The sequence below is a fragment of the Camponotus floridanus genome, unplaced genomic scaffold (assembly GCF_003227725.1).
Source record: "Camponotus floridanus strain SB8 unplaced genomic scaffold, Cflo_v7.5 scaffold10, whole genome shotgun sequence".
Classification (NCBI taxonomy): domain Eukaryota; kingdom Metazoa; phylum Arthropoda; class Insecta; order Hymenoptera; family Formicidae; genus Camponotus; species Camponotus floridanus.
In genome coordinates, this window is record NW_020229215.1 from 1496839 (window position 1) to 1518970 (window position 22132).

The 22132-nt window shown below is 32.1% G+C and overlaps 1 protein-coding gene across 1 annotated transcript in view; it reads left to right on the forward strand.

The window, feature by feature from the left end:
• LOC105249481 overlaps positions 1-22132 on the forward strand; it is a 275314-nt gene that overhangs the window by 147991 nt on the left and 105191 nt on the right. Inside the window, exon 4 of the mRNA XM_025409271.1 lies at positions 1954-2098. Within this exon, the coding sequence (XP_025265056.1) occupies positions 1954-2098 (145 nt within the window). The remainder of the gene's footprint in view (positions 1-1953; positions 2099-22132) is intronic.

Here is a 22132-nt window from a genome sequence, read left to right on the forward strand (position 1 = left end):
TTTTTTGACATCGTGCAATGATAATGATTCAGATTGATAAATATATTACCTCTCCCTAATCGGGGCTTGTGTCGCAAAATATCGATTACAATGTCTTTTTAAAGTACATCGATTCTTGTCGAGTCAGAAAAATCGATCGCCACTTATTGTGTCAGATATTTTTCTTAAGGGCGAAATAAAACGCTGAAATCTTTGGACTTTGCCGTCCTATACAATTTCGCTTCTACGGGCTTTATTGTTGATTTTCTCGAGAATTCGTTCGGTCCACATTGCTGGACTTTTTAAAATAATTCATAGGTAATTCTTTCACGATGCATCTTTTGCTTGCTTCATTTCTTCGTTTTCGTATATTTTTTTTTGAATTTCCAATCCTCGTTCTTTGTTTCGGAAAAAAATTATCATCTTTAAAATAATTTTTTATAGATATTTGTAGATATATGAAATGTTTTGATTGATTTAATATTCTCTAATTTAAGATATATTCGTGTTCGTTTACTATTTTCAATTTAATATTGAACGTTTCTCGTGTCAATAACTTTATGCTGGCGCATAAAGTTATTGACACGAGAAACGTTCTTTCATTGAAAACTAATAAATCTTATCAATATCTTATTTTAGCTAATGCCAATAATATATTTTCAACGATCAATTAAAAAATCAATTAAATCAATTAAAACAGAACCTATACATTCTATTATCTAGCTTATACAGATCATTTAGTTACGTAGATCGATGACTAACTATAACTCGACTAAACTGTGGCAAAGGGGAGAGAGTACAATTCGACGAGGTAATAAGTTGTGCAATTAGGCCACTCCGGATCGTGGCTTAATTACATTTATCCGAAAGCCGGTCATACGGGAGAGGATAATGGAAACCCCGCAGCGCAACCGGCTCCGGCTACGAAACCAGGAAGCTTCGGCACTTAATGAGATTAAATTTACCCTCATGTCTTGAAAAAGGAAGCGGAAGCGGGAGGCACTCCGCAAAAAAATTCGGTTCATGAACCGCAGGCTAAATAATATATATGTATATATATTTTATGTGTCAAGTAATACGGATCAAGCGGTAGATTTTTAAAACTTTACATTCTTAATGGCTCGCTATTTCGGAAAATTTGAAGAAAGTCAGAACAATTTCACACACAAGTACGGCTATAAAAGTTTGTAAAGATTTCAAGAAACTTCGTTGTATGTTCCTAGAAATGGAAAAGTACAGCTTTCTCGAATTTGCTTTAGTTTCATAAAGTGTATATATTGCTAGGTTGCATACTTTTCTACGTAAAAAACTAAAAATTTCAAATTTGTGAAACTAAAAAGTGAGCTAGATATTTCCCTACAGAGATTTTCCGACTTCCTGGTATAAATTGTAAACGTAAGTGAAACAAACTGCGGAAAATGGCGATATAAATCGAGGAGAAAATCAGACTTATCATCGATCGATTGTGTTCGACTTGACGGGCCGCAAATATAGAGCAGGGCATTTCGGCAATAAAATAAAAGAAGAGATAGAGAAGCACGATAAAAGAGTGGCCGATCAATAGCGTATTTCTTTAGTCAAATGATAAACTTCGAAAGGAAATTACAAACACAAGAGTAGCCGTTTTTTAAAACAAAAACGTGCATTGATAGTTGATTGCAATGTAAATAGATGAGTTATTTTGGCTCCGTAATTAAATTTGATGATTGAGCGAACAATTCAAGACTCAAATGAAAAAATAATTTGAAGGAAGCAGCATTCTTGAAAAAATATTCTTTCAGAAAATTTTGTGATTTTATATTTGATTATTGTTTTTGTTAAAATTAACGAACTACAACTTGCAAATTGAAATGGATATTTTTTGCATCACACAAGCCTTATTTATTTTTATTTATTTATTGTTCATTTAACTTCAATCTTTGATCGTATTTCGAGGAATTATTTATTTAATTCTTCGAATGAATATATTTGCAGACAAGGATCCATACCCAGTGGATGCATTGCCAACGTGTAATCATGCACTCAGCGTTTGTCTACATGGAAAGCCTTGCAATCAAATTCTCAAAGATTTCAAGGCTAACTGCAAGATTCAAGAGAGTCAGTGTAAAATGGAGAATCGGTAAGTAAGACAACAAATTTGTTTATGTTTGCTTCCCATTTATTAATCCAACGTGAGGTTACTTGTTTATTGCTTCGCAATATTGTGGAGGTAGAATAAAACTGCATATGTTTGCCTAAATATAATTGAAAAATTAAATTTTATATTATTAAAATAAAATGTGGCGTGAATGCTTACTTTGAAATGGAGATAATATGTGTATAGGGGAAAGATTTAATTGGGAATCTCGACTCTAAGCGAGTCATAAATTTATTTATTTTCCTTTATTCTTTTTTCCTCTATGCATTAATATACAGCATAATAATAACTCAGTGATATTTATATATATTTAGTAAAATTTTATACATTACAAACAAATATAAATGGAACATTTCATTTTATTCTGTGGTAACAAAATGATATGAGAAATTGTCATTTCGCGAGGGATTTGGATTTTTACGATTACGGAACAAATTTATTACAGTGTAAATATAACACGTGATAAAACTGTACTACATTAAATACCAGCTTTATGCTAAATAAAATAATAAATAAAAATGTTAACATTATTTAAGAATTGACATCGGTTCCAAAATATAAAAAGTGTGATTGATCAGCAAAATTAAAGATTTAAAAGTTCTCGCCTTTTCGTACATTTCTAAAATTAGTTAACACTTAAATCATTAAATTTAACTTGTTACTAAAAATTAGCGAAATCAGATTAGCAATAAATAATTTCATCTATTTTGAAGAAGTACAGACGGACGCGCGATTAATTAATTATTTGCATATAATTAACCTATAGACACAAAGTGGAAGGATTGTCACTACATAGCATCGACAGTAAATTACATTTTCCAGCGTAGTTTTAAAAGTTGCGCACCTCACACCTCGTACTATCTCGTTTTATCTCGCCGCGGAATTTTCGCGGCCACTTTGTCCCGATCCCATTAAACCCCGAGATACGAGCCCCTCTAGTCTAGTATCGTAACTCTGTCGAGTTAACGTTGAGGCCAGAGCTCGCAAACTTTCGAGATCAGCCACGATGTGTTAGACAATGAGTTGTGATCCATAAATGAAGCATAGATAATAATTTATCGGATCGTCACATCTCTGGATAATCGGAAAAAATCGTGGAAAATTTTCTTTTTCTGAAAAAATTTGAGATTCAAAAATCTCGGATAATTTTTATCTTACAATTTGATAAGTTTATTAAAGAGAAAATTTGATATTTATATAATAGGATGAAAATAAATTGTTTTAAAACTTGTCAATACTTTGGAGAATACGTGAAAAAAATGCGAGTAATGTATGATTCGATTTTGATGAACAATAATCATTCTCGTTATAAAGTTATCAATTAGCGCATACGCATGCACGCACTTTTAATTATGGAAGTTCTCCGACTATTTGCCAAAAGTTTACGAGCGATTTCTTAATTACACATAACGACGTCATATTTTTCTTATGATTTTATCTTTTTTTAGCTCCAATATCTGCGAAATTATCTACTCTCTAATATTTAACTGAGACTTTAAATAGAATAGATTATTTAGCACTTTATTATAATAAAGTGTAACAATTGATAAGTGAAATAAAGTATTGATAAATATAAAAATATTTCTTTTTTCGAATTCCATTTTCGATTACCAATTATAAATAAATTAAATTAAACCTAATATCGAATTCACGATACTTCAATTCTCGATAGCAATCGCGTATTCATGGACGTACTTGTCTTCGTGAAAGGTCAATAAACTAATTGCCGTTAAAGCAGCGCGTGCAAATTAGCTCATTAATCGCGCAAAGAGACGACACGGGTGTCGCCGGCGCTAAAATTACCGGATTGAAAGTATCGTGGGAAAACGCCGGACTACATTCCCGGAAGTAATTGGCAAGCGTGTTGCAACTGCAATCGCATGCAACGCCACATAATTTCCTTCGTGGAAATGAATTAGCTCGCTGTACTGCCACTGCGTTCTCCTCACTTCGCGATTCTTAAAGTGAACGAAAAAGGAATATGGGTTAATCGATTCAGCTGTTTTGATAAACTAATGTACTAAATTGATAGAAATTGGATTAACGTGTCACATTTGTTTCTTTAAAATTTCATCTCCAGCTATCTTTTTTCTTTTTTAAATTAACGATATTTTTTCTCTTGCCATATTTTTAGCACTACGTAACTATTTGATTCTTATCACACATTAATGTAAAAATGAATGAGATAAGCTATATATCTCTAAATTTTTATTCCGATTAAATGATAAGAATATAATATGAAAATATAAAATCTTTTTGAAATGTAAAAATGCTGAATAAATTATGAGAAGTGCGACTAGTATTTCATAATAGCTGAATAATAATGTGGTTTATATTACATGATGTAATCATATGCCTTGGCTTGTTATAATTATACATAATATTGTCGAAAATCATGTAATTTATTGAACTCAATATTAATTTTCCTACAAAAAGAATTTGATTGATATTGTTTCATGTTTTTTAATCTCTAATATAACTAACCGTTATATTAAAATTTTGTTGAAATAGAAATTATTTGAAAAATTAAAACAAGCAACACATTAATGTTTAATTCAAATAAACTTCTCAATATATATGCAATTATTATAAAAGCCACGTTTCTTGATTTAATTTCTATTATTTATGATTAAAAAAAAGCGTACATCTTCTTAAGAACTTTTTATATACTTTTATATTCACAGTATAATTAAAACCGTACATCATATGTAATTAACTCAAAGTAACAGGGTTACTTTGCTCGTATTCCTTGTCTCAAGAATGACTCGTTTTTCCTTACAGCGAGATGAAGTCTAACTCTAAACGTAACCAACTGCGGTTTTTATGGTAAACATTAATTAAATTAACGGGATCATTAATTGCGGCCTCTCGAGTTGCTCTAGGATACTGTATCTCTGTAAATCCGTGTGAACTGCTCGAAGGGTGATTTTGCGGTGAACTCCGCGTCTTTATGACTTGACGAGTACAAAAAGAGCACATTTTGCATATATCTTTACTTTCAAAGCATATTTTTATAATAATTTCTATAATATAATTAATTATATTGTACAGACTAGTCATAGATTTGTAGTAAAAATAATAATGAGAATAATTATGGATATTTTAAAGCGCATAGAAGTGATATTTAATAAACATCGATGGTAACTTTGAATAGCGGCGCTGTCAAATAATATCGTACTTTTTGCGATTCACGTCACGAACATGGTTCTGCAAATTCCGAAGAAATCCGTAAAGTTCTTCTAAGGTCTCGTTTTCTTACCTTCTCTCTTCTACGCGATAGTGTTCTCCTTATCCGTAATAACATTGAAATTCAATCCGTCGTTCTTCCTGATAAAAGTAAACCTCGCCGGTGAAGTTCCTCGATCATCGGTCTTTATCCTTGTTCCCATTTTCCTTTAATCTGCGATATCGAGATCGAGCAAAATGATGGGTCCACAGATCGAAACTGTTCGTTATCATCTCTATAATTTTCAGGGAGATCAATCGGTCATTCAACCCTGCTAAGCAAGCATTAATAATTAAACTGGCGGGATCACATAAACATTACTAGCTTCCTTAAAGTATGGAATAGTAAAATCTAATAAAATCTAATATATATCAATAATCTAATAAAAAATCCGCGTTAAATAATTACATCAGTACTACAACAACATCGCGAGAACAAAGATTATAACAAATACGTAATAAAAAAATGATTTAGTTTTACTTTACCTATTTTAGTAACCTATTATAGTAACCTATTATTTATTTTTCTCTTTTCTTATTAAATATTATTCGTAACGTAAGTAGGTCTTTCAGTTGTTAAAATAAGTAAATTTGCTCCACTTTTTTATTTTCTGATTACTTTTATTATTATATAAAGAAACTCTGTTCTCTTTTTCTATCTTTTTCTTCGTAAATCAAATTAATCCATCGAAAAATTCATACTTCTTTTCTTCATCAATTTTTTATTGTCCGCCACGATATTCTTGTCATATCATTACGGTGACGTAATACCGAGGATCTTGGAAATCGTGAAAGGAATAAGTTGAAAAAAAAGAGAAGATGTTCTATCTCTTATTGCATTCGGCGGCTCAATTAGCAGAATTGAGAACTTGTCGATCGGTGGAGAATGTAACGAGTCCGATATCGAAATGCCGACCCTTTGCAGACGTGGAAAATCCCTTCTGCCTCCTCCCTTTTTCTAACGTGTCAATAAGCTTCTATTTCACTTCCATCGGTGACATCGCGAGAGTTACTCTCGAGGAAACGTCGACGACGTCTAAAAGAAAATGAACGCTGCGAACGATGCGATTAATTATCGTAACTACAAATACAGGATATCTTGGAAATATCGCATTATTGTTCTATTGATTTTTTTTCATAAATATTTCTAGATTGTCGCGAGGAAAGTTAATTAAAAGTTAATATTTATATAGTAATTTTCTATTTCTCTATTTTTTTACTCTTTTTAAAAACTACAAAATAAAAATATAGAATAAAAATAAAGTCAATTAAGAATTAATTATAAAACAGCAATCTGTTTCAATTTAATTCGCTTTAAAATCTGCAGTTTTTAATTTATCCGGTTGGCCAAATTTTAATGCGATTTTTTATTCATCTATAGTTTAAGCATTTTATTGATAAATATATTGTAACATTACGCTTCTATAATTAAAATTGTAAAAGATATTAGAATTGAGATAACATACACATACTCTTATTGAAAATAATAAAAATTAAAAGAAATATATATATTCTTTAAGATTAGAAAATACACTCTCTTTATTAAGGCCTATAAATTAATTTTATTAAATACATTACAAGATTATTTTATTTTTATTCATTAAATAACTGATTATAAATTAATTATAATTATTTACATTTTGTAGGAATAATTTAGCGAATGTAGAGTTTTGAAATCAAAATTTGAGATCACAAACATTGGATTATAGAGATTCCCGAAATATCGATATCCCATTGTCCGCGTATTAGCATTTAAAATGTCATGTACGTATGCTATCCATACGCTACAGTCTGCACTTCATACTAACATAAAACGTGATCCGTATTAAATTTGATATTAACATAATATCGATATTTATATACTGCTATTTAAAATTAAAATATCATATCACATTGGACACATAAAAAAACTCATCTTAGTAAAATTGTTATCATAAATCTCGTGTCAATAAAAAAATTATAATACTACGATTTGGCTGAACCATTGAAAATTGTATTATCTGAAAATTATTTTGCTCTTTACTATTTTCTCATTGTAACATAATTTTATATAAAACAATAATTTTAATTAAAATTGCAAGTTTTCGTTAAAAGATTTGTCCAATTTACGAAAACATCATCAATATTCCTCTTGTATAATACTATTAATAATTTGTTTTCTTTAAATTTTGGATCATAATATTCAGTTTATTTCTTTAATGTCCTCACGTGAATTTATAATCAATATCTCACAGTGGAAATTGAATAAAGGAGATTGCGAGCGCATCTGAGAACGACGCTGCCGTAAATACGATTTCTCTCGTGTAATCGGTGACGAGTACCTACGTAAAAGGAGCGAGCAAAATGGCGCTCGCGTTACAGATTAGTGAAATTGATATTAATTAGGACGATGAGTTGCGTAAAGGATGGAAGGTCTTACTATGTAAAGGAAGGAGGTTGAGAAGTCAGAGTCACTATCGTGTGGCTTAACTACCCACTTACATGTTGTTGGAAACTTTAGATCCCGCGGGCGCGCACTGTGCGGATTTTCCACTATATCTATACATATACATATATATATATATATATATATATATATATATATCCCTCTCTCTCCTCCCTCCTCCTCTTTCCTTCGTCGCGGTACAAGTATCGTTAGAGGGTGCAGCAAGGGTGCTTCGAGGGCCGGAAGAAAGAGGATCCTTAAGCAGGGAGGAAATTGTCTTTCCTTCTCGAGGGCGGAAATTTTCTTGCCGCCCCGCGTCGAGTTTCTTGCGTGAGTGAGATGTGGCGGGGAGAAGGGAGAGATTGTCGGATGCATCGCCGGATGCGTTGTACGGGTTATGTCGGGGATTAATCTCGGGTTAATAATTAAAATGACAGAGAGCTTGTGTGCAAAAACCAGCAATGATAGCTTGCAGAAAAATGATTTTCCTCATCCATAGTTCCATTCCTTTCGCGCGCATTTTTTACACGTTATTTGTATTCTCAAAAATTAATTTTATTCTATCGCGACTTATATATTATATTCCATGATTTATATCACAGGTATAATTTACTGTCAATCGTGAATGAAAGCAGAATGTTTGCTGAGATCCTTTAGAGGGCTCGAAATATAGTTCCTCGCAGAATTTTTACGAAATATGTTGCGTTATTCGTCGGAGGCCGATTGGCTCGACAGTGCAGAATTTTCTCTCGCCACTGACGAGTTATTCATTTATCAAGCGGCAATACACCATCTTTCTCTCCGACGAGTGAATCGTCCCAAAGACGAAGGCAGAGAGAGTGTGTGCTTTCTAAAAAGCTGCCGCTTTTCCGCTCTTTTCGGCCGTCTTGACGAAGACAAACCTTTCTCGACGATGCGTTCGCAACGTTGTAGTAAAAGAATATCCGCACACACTTACACGTGAATTCTTCCGGAAGGAAAGAGAAGAATACAACACACTTTCTCGGAAACAATAATCTTTTTGTCGAAAAAAAGCTCCTTAATGTTTCCTTTATTAAATGATCAACCTTCGTGTACGTAAATAACTTTCGTAATTTGATCTAAGATATCTCGACTCGAATGGATGCTTGAAATAGATTATAGATAGTGAAATAAAATTGCGAATCGATCGTAAGTATCGTATTTAAGCTTGTTATTTGTATTATAGTTCATAATTTTTGGATATTTTGGGTATATTAGTATTTTTATACACCTTCTCTCTCTCTTTCTTCCTTGAATAATTTTATTTATTTATCGACATTTAAATAATGTATCAAAAAAAGACGGTATGTATATATATATATATATATATATATATATATATATATATATATAGAATATAATGTACTAATTTTAGAATATATAAAATATTCATACATAAAATATTCTATTACATAAAATATAACTTAACAATTGTATAAACATTGTAATATAAAATCAAAGCTAGTATATTAAATATGTAGAATATAATAGTAAATGTATTGTGCAAACTAGTAACTTGCATGAGAGATTAAAAGCAAGCAAAATTTAAAAAACCGATTCAAATAAAAATAATTACTAAATTTTTAAAGGCTTTAATTTTCAATTCTTTAGAACTTTTATTTTATTTAGCTTATCGACCAATTGATTAATATTTTAAAATAAATGATTCTCTAAAGTCTTTTCTTTAGAGTTATTATTTTAATCTAGTTTTATCTTATTTTACTTGTACCGGAATTAAAATTGTAAAATGATAATTTGCTACGTGAATTTACATAAAGACAAAGAAATAAAGAGAGAGAAAGAAAGAGAATAATGAAAAATTATCGTTAAATAAAATAATATAAAATTAGACTGAAATAAAGGGTAGATAAGAAGACAAAAGATTGCTACATTAATTTGCATAACATCAAAAAATTATTATTATTATTATTATTTTAAATAAGCACCATAAGCAGAAATCTTATTTCCGAAAAAGACAATGCGCGATATCTCGTGATTATGTTTGGACAAATTAGATTCGTGAATTTCGTCATATCGGCGCGACGAACTGACATAAGCGTGACAGACCGCATCTCTCGTCGAAAATATTTATGATGCGAAATGGCCGAACTGTGTAGCGCGTTAATTAGGGTTGCCACGGAGTTCCCAAAGGATCGGAAAGCGAAGATAATTACGGACGTGTCGGCGAGACTGTCGGTCCCTGACGAAGGAACTGACGTCCGAAACGAATGGATTGCATCGATCGATACGTCACATTGGCGTCGTCGTGTCGATCTCTCAAAAACGCGAAGCCGACGATGAATTATTCGCGAAAATTAGTGAGCAAACCGAGATAAACGGAGATTATTTGAAATGAAAGTTATTAAATAACTTTGACGTATTTAACGTCAATTGAGGCAGCTTATTCTATAAAACACATCAATATTTTTTACTAAATAGGTTTAAATCTTTCCTTTGTCTTTCAGATAAACTGTGTTTTTTAAAATGTAATTTTAAAAATTTATATAAATTTTATCATTTTATTCAATTTTTATAACATGCAATACACAAGATGTTTCAGGAGGAATAATAAATATTTTTAAAAATATAATATTTATAAAATATTTTAAAAAATTGTAATAATTTATAGTTTATAATAATTGTTTGACAATGATCAACTTTAGTGCACTTTGCAACTCTTGTGATAATACATGTTATATAGAAATCATTTGTTTTATTTTTGTTTTGTATCATTCAAATATATCAATAAGTATAAAGAATAAATCATTTATCCTATTTTAATAGTTTTTGTAATGGTTTTAAATGTGCCAGTTATAAACAGTTGTATTTTTGTATCCATTTATATGAACTCTTACTCGGAATAATTGATGCAATTTTCAAAAATATTTACTATTCTTCCTAAAACATTCTATATAATGTACATACAATGTATTGTATGTCATAATATTAAAAAATAATTTTTATGGAATATTTATATACCACGATAATTATATTTTGTAAAAAATAATTACGTTTACGTAAAAAATAATTTTAGCCGAGTAATTAAAAAGAAAAAGAATCTGTTTTGACTGTTTATCTAATAATCATAACAATTTAAAAATCAAGTTATACAGACATATACACGTATATCCATCTTTCGGCAAGCGAGAAATAGAAAATTATTAATTTCTTCAGCACTTTCGCACTGACGAAACCACAGCAACGCGGTAGCAATATTAAATATTTCTTATAATAGTTCCGTGGTAGAATGAAAGTCAGACAAATGTAACAAGCATTCTCTCATCATCGTCGTAACTGGTTGCGATCGATACCGCAAAAGTTCGTCTCGCACCCCGCTCGATTTAAATTAAATGTCAACAGCCTTCGCCGAGTTCCAACTTTGCTCGATCGGCAAGTCGTCGCGTGCGTTTGTTCTTCATCGAGGACATGCAACTTGGATCTCGGCTACACAAACTCGTTTTATTTTCTTCCCTGTTCGTTAATTAAAAATTCTCCACTTTTTTCCCCTTGCTTATGACGGCGTCGATGAGTGAAAGGACGATTACAATAACTAGTTTTTCGTGGTTTTTAAATTTTTTAATACTATCGATGAGAGAATGAGAAAGTAAGACTTTCAGTAATAATATCTAAGATTTTCAGTGAGAAGTAAAATATGTACATATAAATTTGCATATCATGCTTAGATTTTTTCTTACAAAAAAGCGATGATTTTATATATATATATGAAATTTGAAAGAATATATATTTAAAAGAATATATATATAAAAATGTTACATCTACACTCGTTCTACATACATTTTCATTATCATTTGATTCAAATTTTTATCTTTAGAATATTCTCTTTAATAATTTAAATTTATTAATATTCGATATATAATGTCAAATCATGCATATAAAACGTTTATTTCTTTATTATTGCCGCATATTGATATAATATATTACAATTTTCTTTATAAAATAAAAATGTAATAACAACACAATGTAATGAAACTAATTATTTTGTAAATTAAAAGAGTTTATTCTCTAAAATTTATTAAAATTCGCAAGTTATACGTACTTTATATTACAAAGATGGTATAAAATGATTTGTTATATTAATTATTAGGCTTAAAACTTAATAAGCTTTATGAATTTACATGTATTATATATATTTATATTTAGATAAAAAAAATAAGATCGATTGACGTTCTTTTTTCATAATATAAAATATAAGATTCGATAAAAATATAAAAAATTGTTTGATCAGTTTTCGACTTGTCGACTTGTCAATTGCAGTTCTATGCCCGTAACTCCCTCGAGTCACTTTAAAAATATAAACCTACACACTCGCAAAGAATTCAAAGAAACACTTGTATGTCCGCCAAATTTTTATTTACCTTTTCATCTCGCATCTTTTTTCATGCCGTCGCTCTCGCTTTGAGGAATTTGGAGGCAAAAATATATTCCACCGTCAAACTACTAAGCCATTCTCGTCGATTCCCGCGGGAAAACGTAGCTTTGAAGAAATTACTTTGATCCGCGCCAGGGTCTTTTACGCGCAGAATCTCTCGCTTACACTCCCTGTTCTATCTTATGATAGAGAAAATGCGAAGGGAGTGGGCGGCAGGTGGATCGCACCGGCAATTTCACACCGGCGGAACGAGAGGAAGATGGCACGATGGGCTTACTACCCGAGGGTTGAAGCGCTGTCTCTCCTCATTTCCGGCCAAGGTTGGACGTCGTTAATCGTTTATCGAGCATCTCGATAAAATTTTTTACTCGATACAAAATCGAGCGATTGTGGAAATAATACACGCTAGTAAAATCCAAAATAAATGGAATTTTAAATTGACTGTGTGATTTTACATGATGTAACACACACAATAAATACAATCTAGATCAAATTATTTAATTGTAATCTCGAAGTGCGTAAACTTTAATTTTTGTCATAATTATTTTACGATCTTGCGATAGTCACAAGATTTAATATTTTTAATCTTTAAAATTTATCCTGTCTATTTTACTAGATTACGTAAAGTACGTAACCCCGAGATGAAAATGTAAAGTCGATATTACGTTGTTGGAAATCGCGTTTGCGCGCCTCTAATTTTTGACATATCGGGAGAGAAATAATTTCATTATTATAAGTGGTCTGGGATTTTCCAAGTTATGTGTTAAATGCATGCACACGTATATATGTGGATCTTGAGTTACCGAAGTGCATTAGCGTTTAGCAAGTCCGGACAGAATTTCAAAGTAGCAAGCGCGAAGGAATTCTGTATAGTCGAAACGCCGATTTTCTTCTACCTTCACTTAATCGAAACTACTTTAGGCTAATTAAACGTTAATTAAGTGGAGACTGTCGAGGTAACGAGGTCTTTTTTAGCGCCGCAACGGCAATGTCATTTTAAATAGTCTGTCTATTTTTCACAACAGTTTTTATTTATTTTATCCATCCATAAATTTAAATTATGCTCATTAAGTATGACTTGAGTTTTGCTTGCGTTTTAGCTGAAAATTAAGTTTTGCATAAACCTTAAGTTTAAATTTTCATTGCGAGAAAGTTAAATTTAAAATATATTTCACAAGAATTGCAAACTTGATGAAATACTTCTCTCTAATATACCTTTTGAAGCTTATGTAGTTTATTTCGGAACCGCTTAAAACTTTTCGCTTCAACGGAGCATCTCACCGATCGCAGAACGCGAATCGCATAATCGCTTTTCAAATTCGAAAGACTTCAACGGTGTAGAGAGAGATGCCGATGAAATCCTTGAAAAAAAAAAAAAGAAATTCAATACAAAATTTATCGACAAGCCGCCGCTAAATCCCGCCGCCTTTATTTCCCTGTCGCGAGGCGGCTGCATCCGTCGAAGATTTATCTCAGTCGACGCCTCAGGATTGTTCGCGGAGCCGATGTGAGAGAGGACAGGGACGAGGCTGCGAGATTTCCCTCCTTCCTTCGACTATTTCCGAACGGGATCACCGAACACTGATCGTCGATTGTTTGAATCGGCTTTAGCCGCCACCCCTTCCTCCTTTCCCTTCCATCTTCTCGATGCACTCTTTTCCCTCTTTTCCGCTCCGTGCCACGATTCGACTGCTGTTTAGCGGAGATACGAGCTTCCGGAATCTTCTCGGGAAAGCGCGAGAAAAGCCGGGCGAGACGGGATTTCCATACGTAGAGAGAGAGACTTCGATACGTTTCCGAGGCGGAGTTTATTGAAATCCGCTCTTACGCTTGTAGTGCGAGCGGAACGTCTCCCAGAAGGGAACACTTCGGGCTCCTCGGGGACATATATCCACTCGATGCGTTTTTTAAAAGGGGCTTGTATTCTTAGCTTTTATATTTAAGGATGTTTTTTATCTATTTTCAAAATATTGAGGATTTAATGAAAATTATACAGAATGTCCTTACATATGTTTAGAATCTTCGGTACAATTTTTAAATCGATTCACTAAAGCATTCACAAGTTATAAGGATTTTAATTTGCATCGAATTAATATATGTTTTTATGGGAAACGTATAACCACGTCAATTCAAATGACAAAAACACATGGAAATAATATTCAGAATTTGTTTAAAATTCGCAAAAGTTTGGATACAGAGGAAATACTTGGTCAAATAATATTATATAATATTATACAAGTACTACCGGGTTAAAAAGATATTAAATATAATTCAATGAAGTTAGCCATGTATCTTCCATACAATTTTTTACTCAAAATACATTAAAAGTGGATATTTGTCAATAATGATTTTCAGCTACTTTTTGCTGGGATTGTACATACAAAACATCCTTAAAACAGTTATGGGAACAAGTAATTATTTATATACCTATTCATACTTTTAACGTATTAAAATACTTCCTTAGAAATACTTAAACTTAAGCCCTATTTTTATTGTTATTTATTTTTATTTCCTTAATATATACTCTCGAAAGAAATGGCACTTGATTTTTTCTATCGCGAAGCAGATTTAAAAATTGGGATATTCGCGCTATTTTGCAACAATGTTTCGCCAATATTAACAGTATCGATAGACGGTGATGGTAAATTAATTCCTGACACTGGAAAAGCGCAATTTCCATACATTATGCTCCTTTTCGTCTGCACTTTCACCGCAATTCTCCGTTTCCCTGCGCTTCTCCGCCATTCCTTCCCTGCGGCCACGCTCGTTCGTCGACGGTAACAAGAGGATGCGTCGAGCGTGTTTCATATTTATAAAAGAATTAATATTTATTCGCCTCCGGGTGGATAGCTTTTTGCTTGTCCACCTTCCGCCCAGATTTCCATTTCCACCCGGTGGCTCTCAAGTTTACCTTGATTTTCGTTTTCGAGTTTGACGCGTTTCTCGTGTCATGAGAACAATTCGACCGAGAGACATAGCTTTTCTTACGCTTTTCCGATACGACTTCTTTGCTGCGGGTCTTACGACACTCGTTTACTGCGCAACAAAATAGACTATGGGATATATATTGGATATCTTAAACAGAACGTGTTATACTTGATATTTCAATAAGTTCAAGTTTTAATCAAAATATCTATATCACGTTTATTTTAACATAATTGTGCTGAATTCAATTAAATGATCATTAATTATCTGGATCTTGTGGGAAGGCCTGATCACATCTAGGAAAAATCTCGATTTCACGCAATTATCTTGTACATTTTTGGCCTTTTATCCCAAAAAGGTTGAGGTCAGTTTTACCGGAAATACCCGCAAACACGATCGTCGAGCGTTCGCTCTGTTTCTCAGCTCGTGACAAACACTCGTGTCGTCATAACGATCCTGCGTAGCGCGCGTACACTTCGATAATTACGTTATCCCGCTGATTGCTTTCCAATAACACGTTTATCCGGCCCGGTGCGTCCTCTGTGGTTATGAAGCGTGTCAGTTTTCGGAGGCGCGTCGCTTTGTCGCCGCTCCGGAACGCATGAATCATTTCGATGACCACACACATCCCGTTGCGCTTCTTGCTCGCCTCGTTACGCGTCGCAGTTGCGAGTGCAACCGCCAATCGAGTGTTGGTAAATTTATTTTGTTTCCGAAATCGATGAATTTTTGGCTTGCGGTACCGGAAAAGCGTCCCACACTGAGAAAAAAAATCTGGTTGCATTAATTAGAATTCTGGTAGATTCAACCAGTACGTCTGTTGGAAAATGGACCAACCAGAATTCTAGAAATTACCAGATGAATCTGATTAATTTCTTCCTGTTAAATTTATCAAATTTTCTGGTTAATAATACTAAACTCGCCAGCACCAACTCGTCTAAAATTTTTTCCATCTAATCTCAAAAATCTATTTAATATTCTGAATTTCAACATGATTATTGGATAAATTTAATCCAGATTATTGAATAAATTATCTTAAATTATCTTAAATTCAGTTTGTTAGAAATTAAACTGATAAACAGTGCACTGAGAAAAAAATCTGGTTGCATTAATCAGAATTCTGGTAGATTTAACCAGTACGTCTGTTGGAAAATGGACCAACCAGAATTCTTGTAGAAATTACCAGATGAATCTGATTAATTTCTTCCTGTTAAATTTATCAAATTTTCTGGTTAATAATACTAAGCTCGCCAGCACCAACTCGTCTAAAATTTTTTCCATCTAATCTCAAAAGTCTGTTTAATATTTTGAATTTCAACATGATTATTGGATAAATTCAATCCAGATTATTGAATAAATTATCTTAAATTCAGTTTGTTAGAAATTAAACTGATAAACAGTGCACTGAGAAAAAAATCTGGTTGCATTAATCAGAATTCTGATAGATTCAACCAGTGTCTGTTGGAAAATGGACCAACCAGAATTCTTGTAGGAATTACCAGATGAATCTGATTAATTTCTTCCTGTTAAATTTATCAAATTTTCTGGTTAATAATACTAAGCTCGCCAGCACCAACTCGTCTAAAATTTTTTCCATCTAATCTCAAAAGTCTGTTTAATATTCTGAATTCCAACACGATTATTGCATAAATTCAATCCAGATTATTGAATAAATTATTTTAAATTCAGTTTGTTATAAATTAAGCTGATAAATAATGATGCAAGAAGAGGATGCAGCTCAAACATACACAATCAGAGAGCTAGCGTCCTCTTTCTGGCACTACTGCTCGTAAGAGAAAAAAAATATACTTTGGATTTAATGTTAATATTAGTTCTTTATATACATTTTATGGCAAATATTGAATACGAGTTAAGTTAAGAGTGGCTCGCCTAACGACAAGCAAAGAAATTAATGTAACAAGAAATTTTATAGATCCAACCAGAAAATACTACCTAAATCTTTATAGTAAAATCTATTAAACGTTCTAGTTATAAAAAAATCGAGTCTTATCACGATAACTAGAAATTCTTGTTTAATTTAACCAAAATGTCTTCAATCATATACGTCTTGTTGGTACAATCAAACGATTTTTCTCAGTGCACAAATTCAAAGTATCTGACAAAAAAGGCATTAAAAAGCGGCAATTAAAAAGTCCAATCTTTAAACTAACTTTTATCATAAACATAAATAACCGTATTTTTTTAAAAGTTTTAACTTATCGATTATAATATATTTTCTTCATTAAGATTTACTTATGGTACGTATATATATACTATTTTATGAAAAAGAAAATATTTCGATAAGCGCAAGAATTTTCGTAGTTCCGCTTTTTTACATGCAAATACTGGAGCTTACATTATTAAGGGACGAAATAGATAGAAAAGGAATAAAAAGACGATCGAAGAAGAGAGAGAGAGACTCAAAAAGAAGAAGATCCTACCGAGGCAGTGAATGGAAAGTACTCTTCGAAGCGCGAAGAGCTATAATTCTCTGGAGATATACGTGCTAGACGGATGTTCGGATAAATACATATAAATAAACGTATCTACGAACGACGAGAAGGAGATGGATTACTGCCAAGAGAGATACAGCCTATTGCAAATAGAAAAAGAAATAAAAGCATAATGGATAACTATTCCCATGACAATCTCACTCTATTAAAAGCATTGTTCTTGTTTTAAAAACTACATCAGGAGAATTGCTGAAAATAAAACACAGGAAATTATGAATCATATAAACGTGTTTTTAATTAAAGTTGTTTTTAATTAAATTATAAAAATATAAAACAACTATTAATATTTATAAAAATTGACAAGCCAAGAATGAATCATGCAACATGACGTTCTAATATTTCATTAAATCTCCAGTAAATAAAATCTTCTATAAAACCGCTAAAATATTTAAATAATATATATTACTGGAGATTTAAAATTCTTGAGAAAATGAGGACGACACATTTTAGAGCATTATTTAGGAGAATGAAGTGATTAGGAGAGACAAAAAGGATATTCTCTTTAATCATGTCCTTCGTTTCGAGGATACCGAATTATATCGTTCGAGCAATCATCACTGTATTGTAGTGAGTTCGGAAATCAGCAGGGCAATTAATACCGGTGAAAAGAGGGACGAAGCTGTCTGAAAGGACTAGCAGGACAATTAGCACGAATTGCGTCTGATGCAGTTTTCGCGTTAGTCCGATTATTTTAGCATCGTCGAATTTTCGTCGGCAAACTCTGCCCGCTGAATAAGCCGAATTCACGTTAGAAATTAGCACACGCCGACTGGTCAGTTACGAATAAAAGCGCTTGTGAGGAAAACGATGACAACAGGCGATTGTTTTCCGATTATTGACAAAAAGGGAGAAAAAAAGAGCAAGCGTAGCACGCCTCGTGTCATTTGAATAGCACAGAACGCCCACTCGAAAGATCCGAAACAGCTGTTGTTCCAGTATGTATCCATTTGATGTCTATTATTACAGTATATATTACTTTAGACTTTATAAAAGTGTAAAAAATAAATATTTTAATGTTTTCGGCGTTAAAATACAGTTCGACCATTTTTTTTAGCTAAAAGATGGCAAGATTGAACTATAGTATTAGTTGCATAGTATTAAAAATAAAACCTTTTGTTTCTCTCTCTTGAAAAATTTACTAAAGCTAAAAATTTTTAGACGCATTTTTTATTTTACAATATTAATGTATTAAAATGAAAAGTATAAAGTCGCTGGAAAATATTGCGAATTGTTATTATTAAATAACATTGAAAATTTGCAATTAAACAATGCATTTCTGCAAAATCTTAATATTTCTTTTTGACTGATACATATCATTTAAAAATAACTGTATTGTTTCTCTTCAGTTTATTGTTTATTTATTCTCTGCTGCGATAATTTCTACTACTATGTAATTATGTTTGATAGGTCTAATGTTAGTTAAAAGCTAAATTAATCCGGAATTTGATAAACATCTTTCACGAAATATAATTCTTTTGATAATTTACATTTTTACTTTTATATAAACATCATAAAAAAAATTCATAAGAATTATTTGTTATCCAATAACGGTGGTCAAAATCATTTGATACAATTGCGTGTAGATTTTGCAAAGATTGAAAATCTTTCGCTGTTGTATTTCTACTTTCTCAAATTTATTAACCTGAATAAACGATCTCTTTTTCCTTTTTCATTTTTTGATCTTTATAAAGAATGATACCTTTTAAATATGGATATTATTTTTACTTTAATCGCACTATATACATACTACAATAGTCTATTATACTTTAGTATACATTTGTATTCGATAAATTCAGAAAATCTACAAATATGCAAATGATGGAGAAAATCAGTAACCGTGATGTAAAATCTCCAGATTTCTCAAAATTTCCATTTTTCCGAAATCTCCAATTTCAAACAATCGACAATTTTATTCATTTTGAACAGGTTTCATATTTCTGCGTGACATAAATATATCATTGCGAAATTTTGTGGGGTACGAAAAATTTTACGTTTTGTAATTTTTTTTTTGGATACTGCAAAGGGTCGCTAGATCGGAATTGACACCCGGCGGGCATGGAATCAACATTCGATGCAAAAGCAAAGGATGCTCAAAAGAGTGTCTCGTTTCGAGTTCAACTCGAAACTCGCATTAGAATCCGTTGCAAAACCGGAAGAGCATGTCATGCGATATCCTTTCGGGCTATTGCATTGAAGGATATTGAAACGAGTGAATACTTGCGCATATGTGTGTGTTGGTGTGTATATATATATATATATATATAGTGTATGTATACACGTAAAGTTCTATGCGCTCAGTGGACAGATTAGTGCGGATTACAAGTTCAATGTATCGTCGATTTGCGTCATGAACGGCACAACCGCGAACGATGCATGTACAGCTGCATAAGCAAAGGACAGTTTGTGAAAAACATCGACGGGAATAGGTAGCCTTAAGCAGTGTTAAAATGTCATTTATAAGCGATTTATTCATCTCTCGTATAAGCTGAATACACACGAATGTGTGTGTGTGTTTTCTTATTCCACTTATTTTAGCGACACCCTCCGTCTTATATTATTATTTTATATTGAGAGAAAAGAGTTAAATGATGTATAAAAATAATATAATCGTTCCTTAAAATGCACGCATGACAAAATTATTATATACTTTGAATGTAAATGCTTAAATAAAATGTTGCACGTATATATTTATATATAGAACTTTTCTCGTCGCGTGATATTTAGTTATCATTGAATTAAATAATTAATCGTTGGAATAGACAATTGAATTAAATAATTAATTTTCACTATTATCGTATAACATCGCGTGTGGCAGATTATTTTATGATAATTTAATTCTTACAATTTACATTTGCATTTGTTTAATGCATTAATGTTTTTGTTAAGCGATCAGGATATAAATCGGCGTGAAAATAAACCGCACATAAACACATTGGGACATTATCAATCTGAGTATCGAATTAATCTATGATATACATAGATCGTTTAAGCATAATGACAATAATAAAGTATGGCATCCGGCTCGGCTGACAATATAATTTCATTATAAATTTATCGGCTTTTACGAACCACTCGTCGCTACCGACACTAAACTTGCTCGCGCAAAATTACATTGCCGAGATGTATTTAATATATTCGTATATTCGCGCGAGAGTTTTGTAATGAACGTATCAAGTCAATTTCGCGAGAGTTCGCATGGTTGGTCGCACAATATTTGAAGCTTACAATTAGTTACGAAACGCACTACAGAACGAAAATAATATCATGATTTTATAAGCGTGTTCTATGTCTAATTGTAAATATTTTACCTTTTTTTTTGCGAAAAATTGTAACATCACGACATTTAAACTTTTTAAACTGTTTATTTTATTATGAATATTACAAATAATATTGTACAATTTTACATATTTATTTATATTTTATATTATATTACAACTCTTATAATTTTCGACATTTATATCATCTAATGTCTAGAAGTATTTCCGACGTAATTCATTAAAATAATCTATATGGTAAAATCTCATCATAAGTTAACGATGTAGAAAGATTCTATAGCGATTATGTACTTCAGATCTCGCGATTTACATTAATTAGTTGTGCTATGAGAAATTCTTCTATTAAGCATCGGTCCGTAGCGAGTAGTAATTGAAGCGTAAACTTTATCCGTCTACCCAGGAAAAAGTTCCCTAAAGGTTAATAGATATGACCCGTAAATTGTGCTGGCAATTAATTATGCTTAACTACATTTTTATTTCATAAAGGATAAGTTTTGACTAATAATTATACAATATTTCCGAAAAGAATTTTTAACAATTACGAAAAGTATTTTGGACACTGTAATAAATTATTGGATCCCTCTATTATTCGTGCAATTTCAGCTCAATATTTTTATTCAGTAAAATTCCAACATGAATTCTGCATATTACGTAAATCTATAATTTGCGTGCAAAAATTCTACGATCATTTATATATGCAAACTTTAAATTATATATATAACTTGAAAGAAATGTTAATTGGAGGAGGAAATAGAATTTTTGTGAAATTTTGAATAAGAAACTTTTTGGCGATAAAGGTGAGTTTTGCGATAATTCTTCGCGTCTATCTTGCGAGAGGTTCGAATCGTCGCAGGATCTCTGCATTCTCGCGTGTCGCGGCAAGTTAATTGGTCCGGAAGGAGTCTGCGCTTTTTTTTTTTACGAACGGTTCGTTCTTAAAAAGTCTCGGTGCCTTCGCGGAATTTCAACGAGCTCGGACGGTTCGCACGATCACCTTGCGCCTACAAATCAGACTGTGATTCATTGCACCTTTGTTTGCTCCTCTTATTTTCCGTAAAGCCCTTCTCGTCGCTTCCCAGCGCGTCGTGACTAATTACTTGATCGACGCGCCAATTTTTCAAATACGGTCCCTTCGTACTTTTTCTCATCGTCACTTAAGAACCGATCTCGTTTAACAAGTCCGAGAAGTCTTAATACCTTTGTAATAACGGCTGTAATATATAAACTGACGGGAAGTTAAGA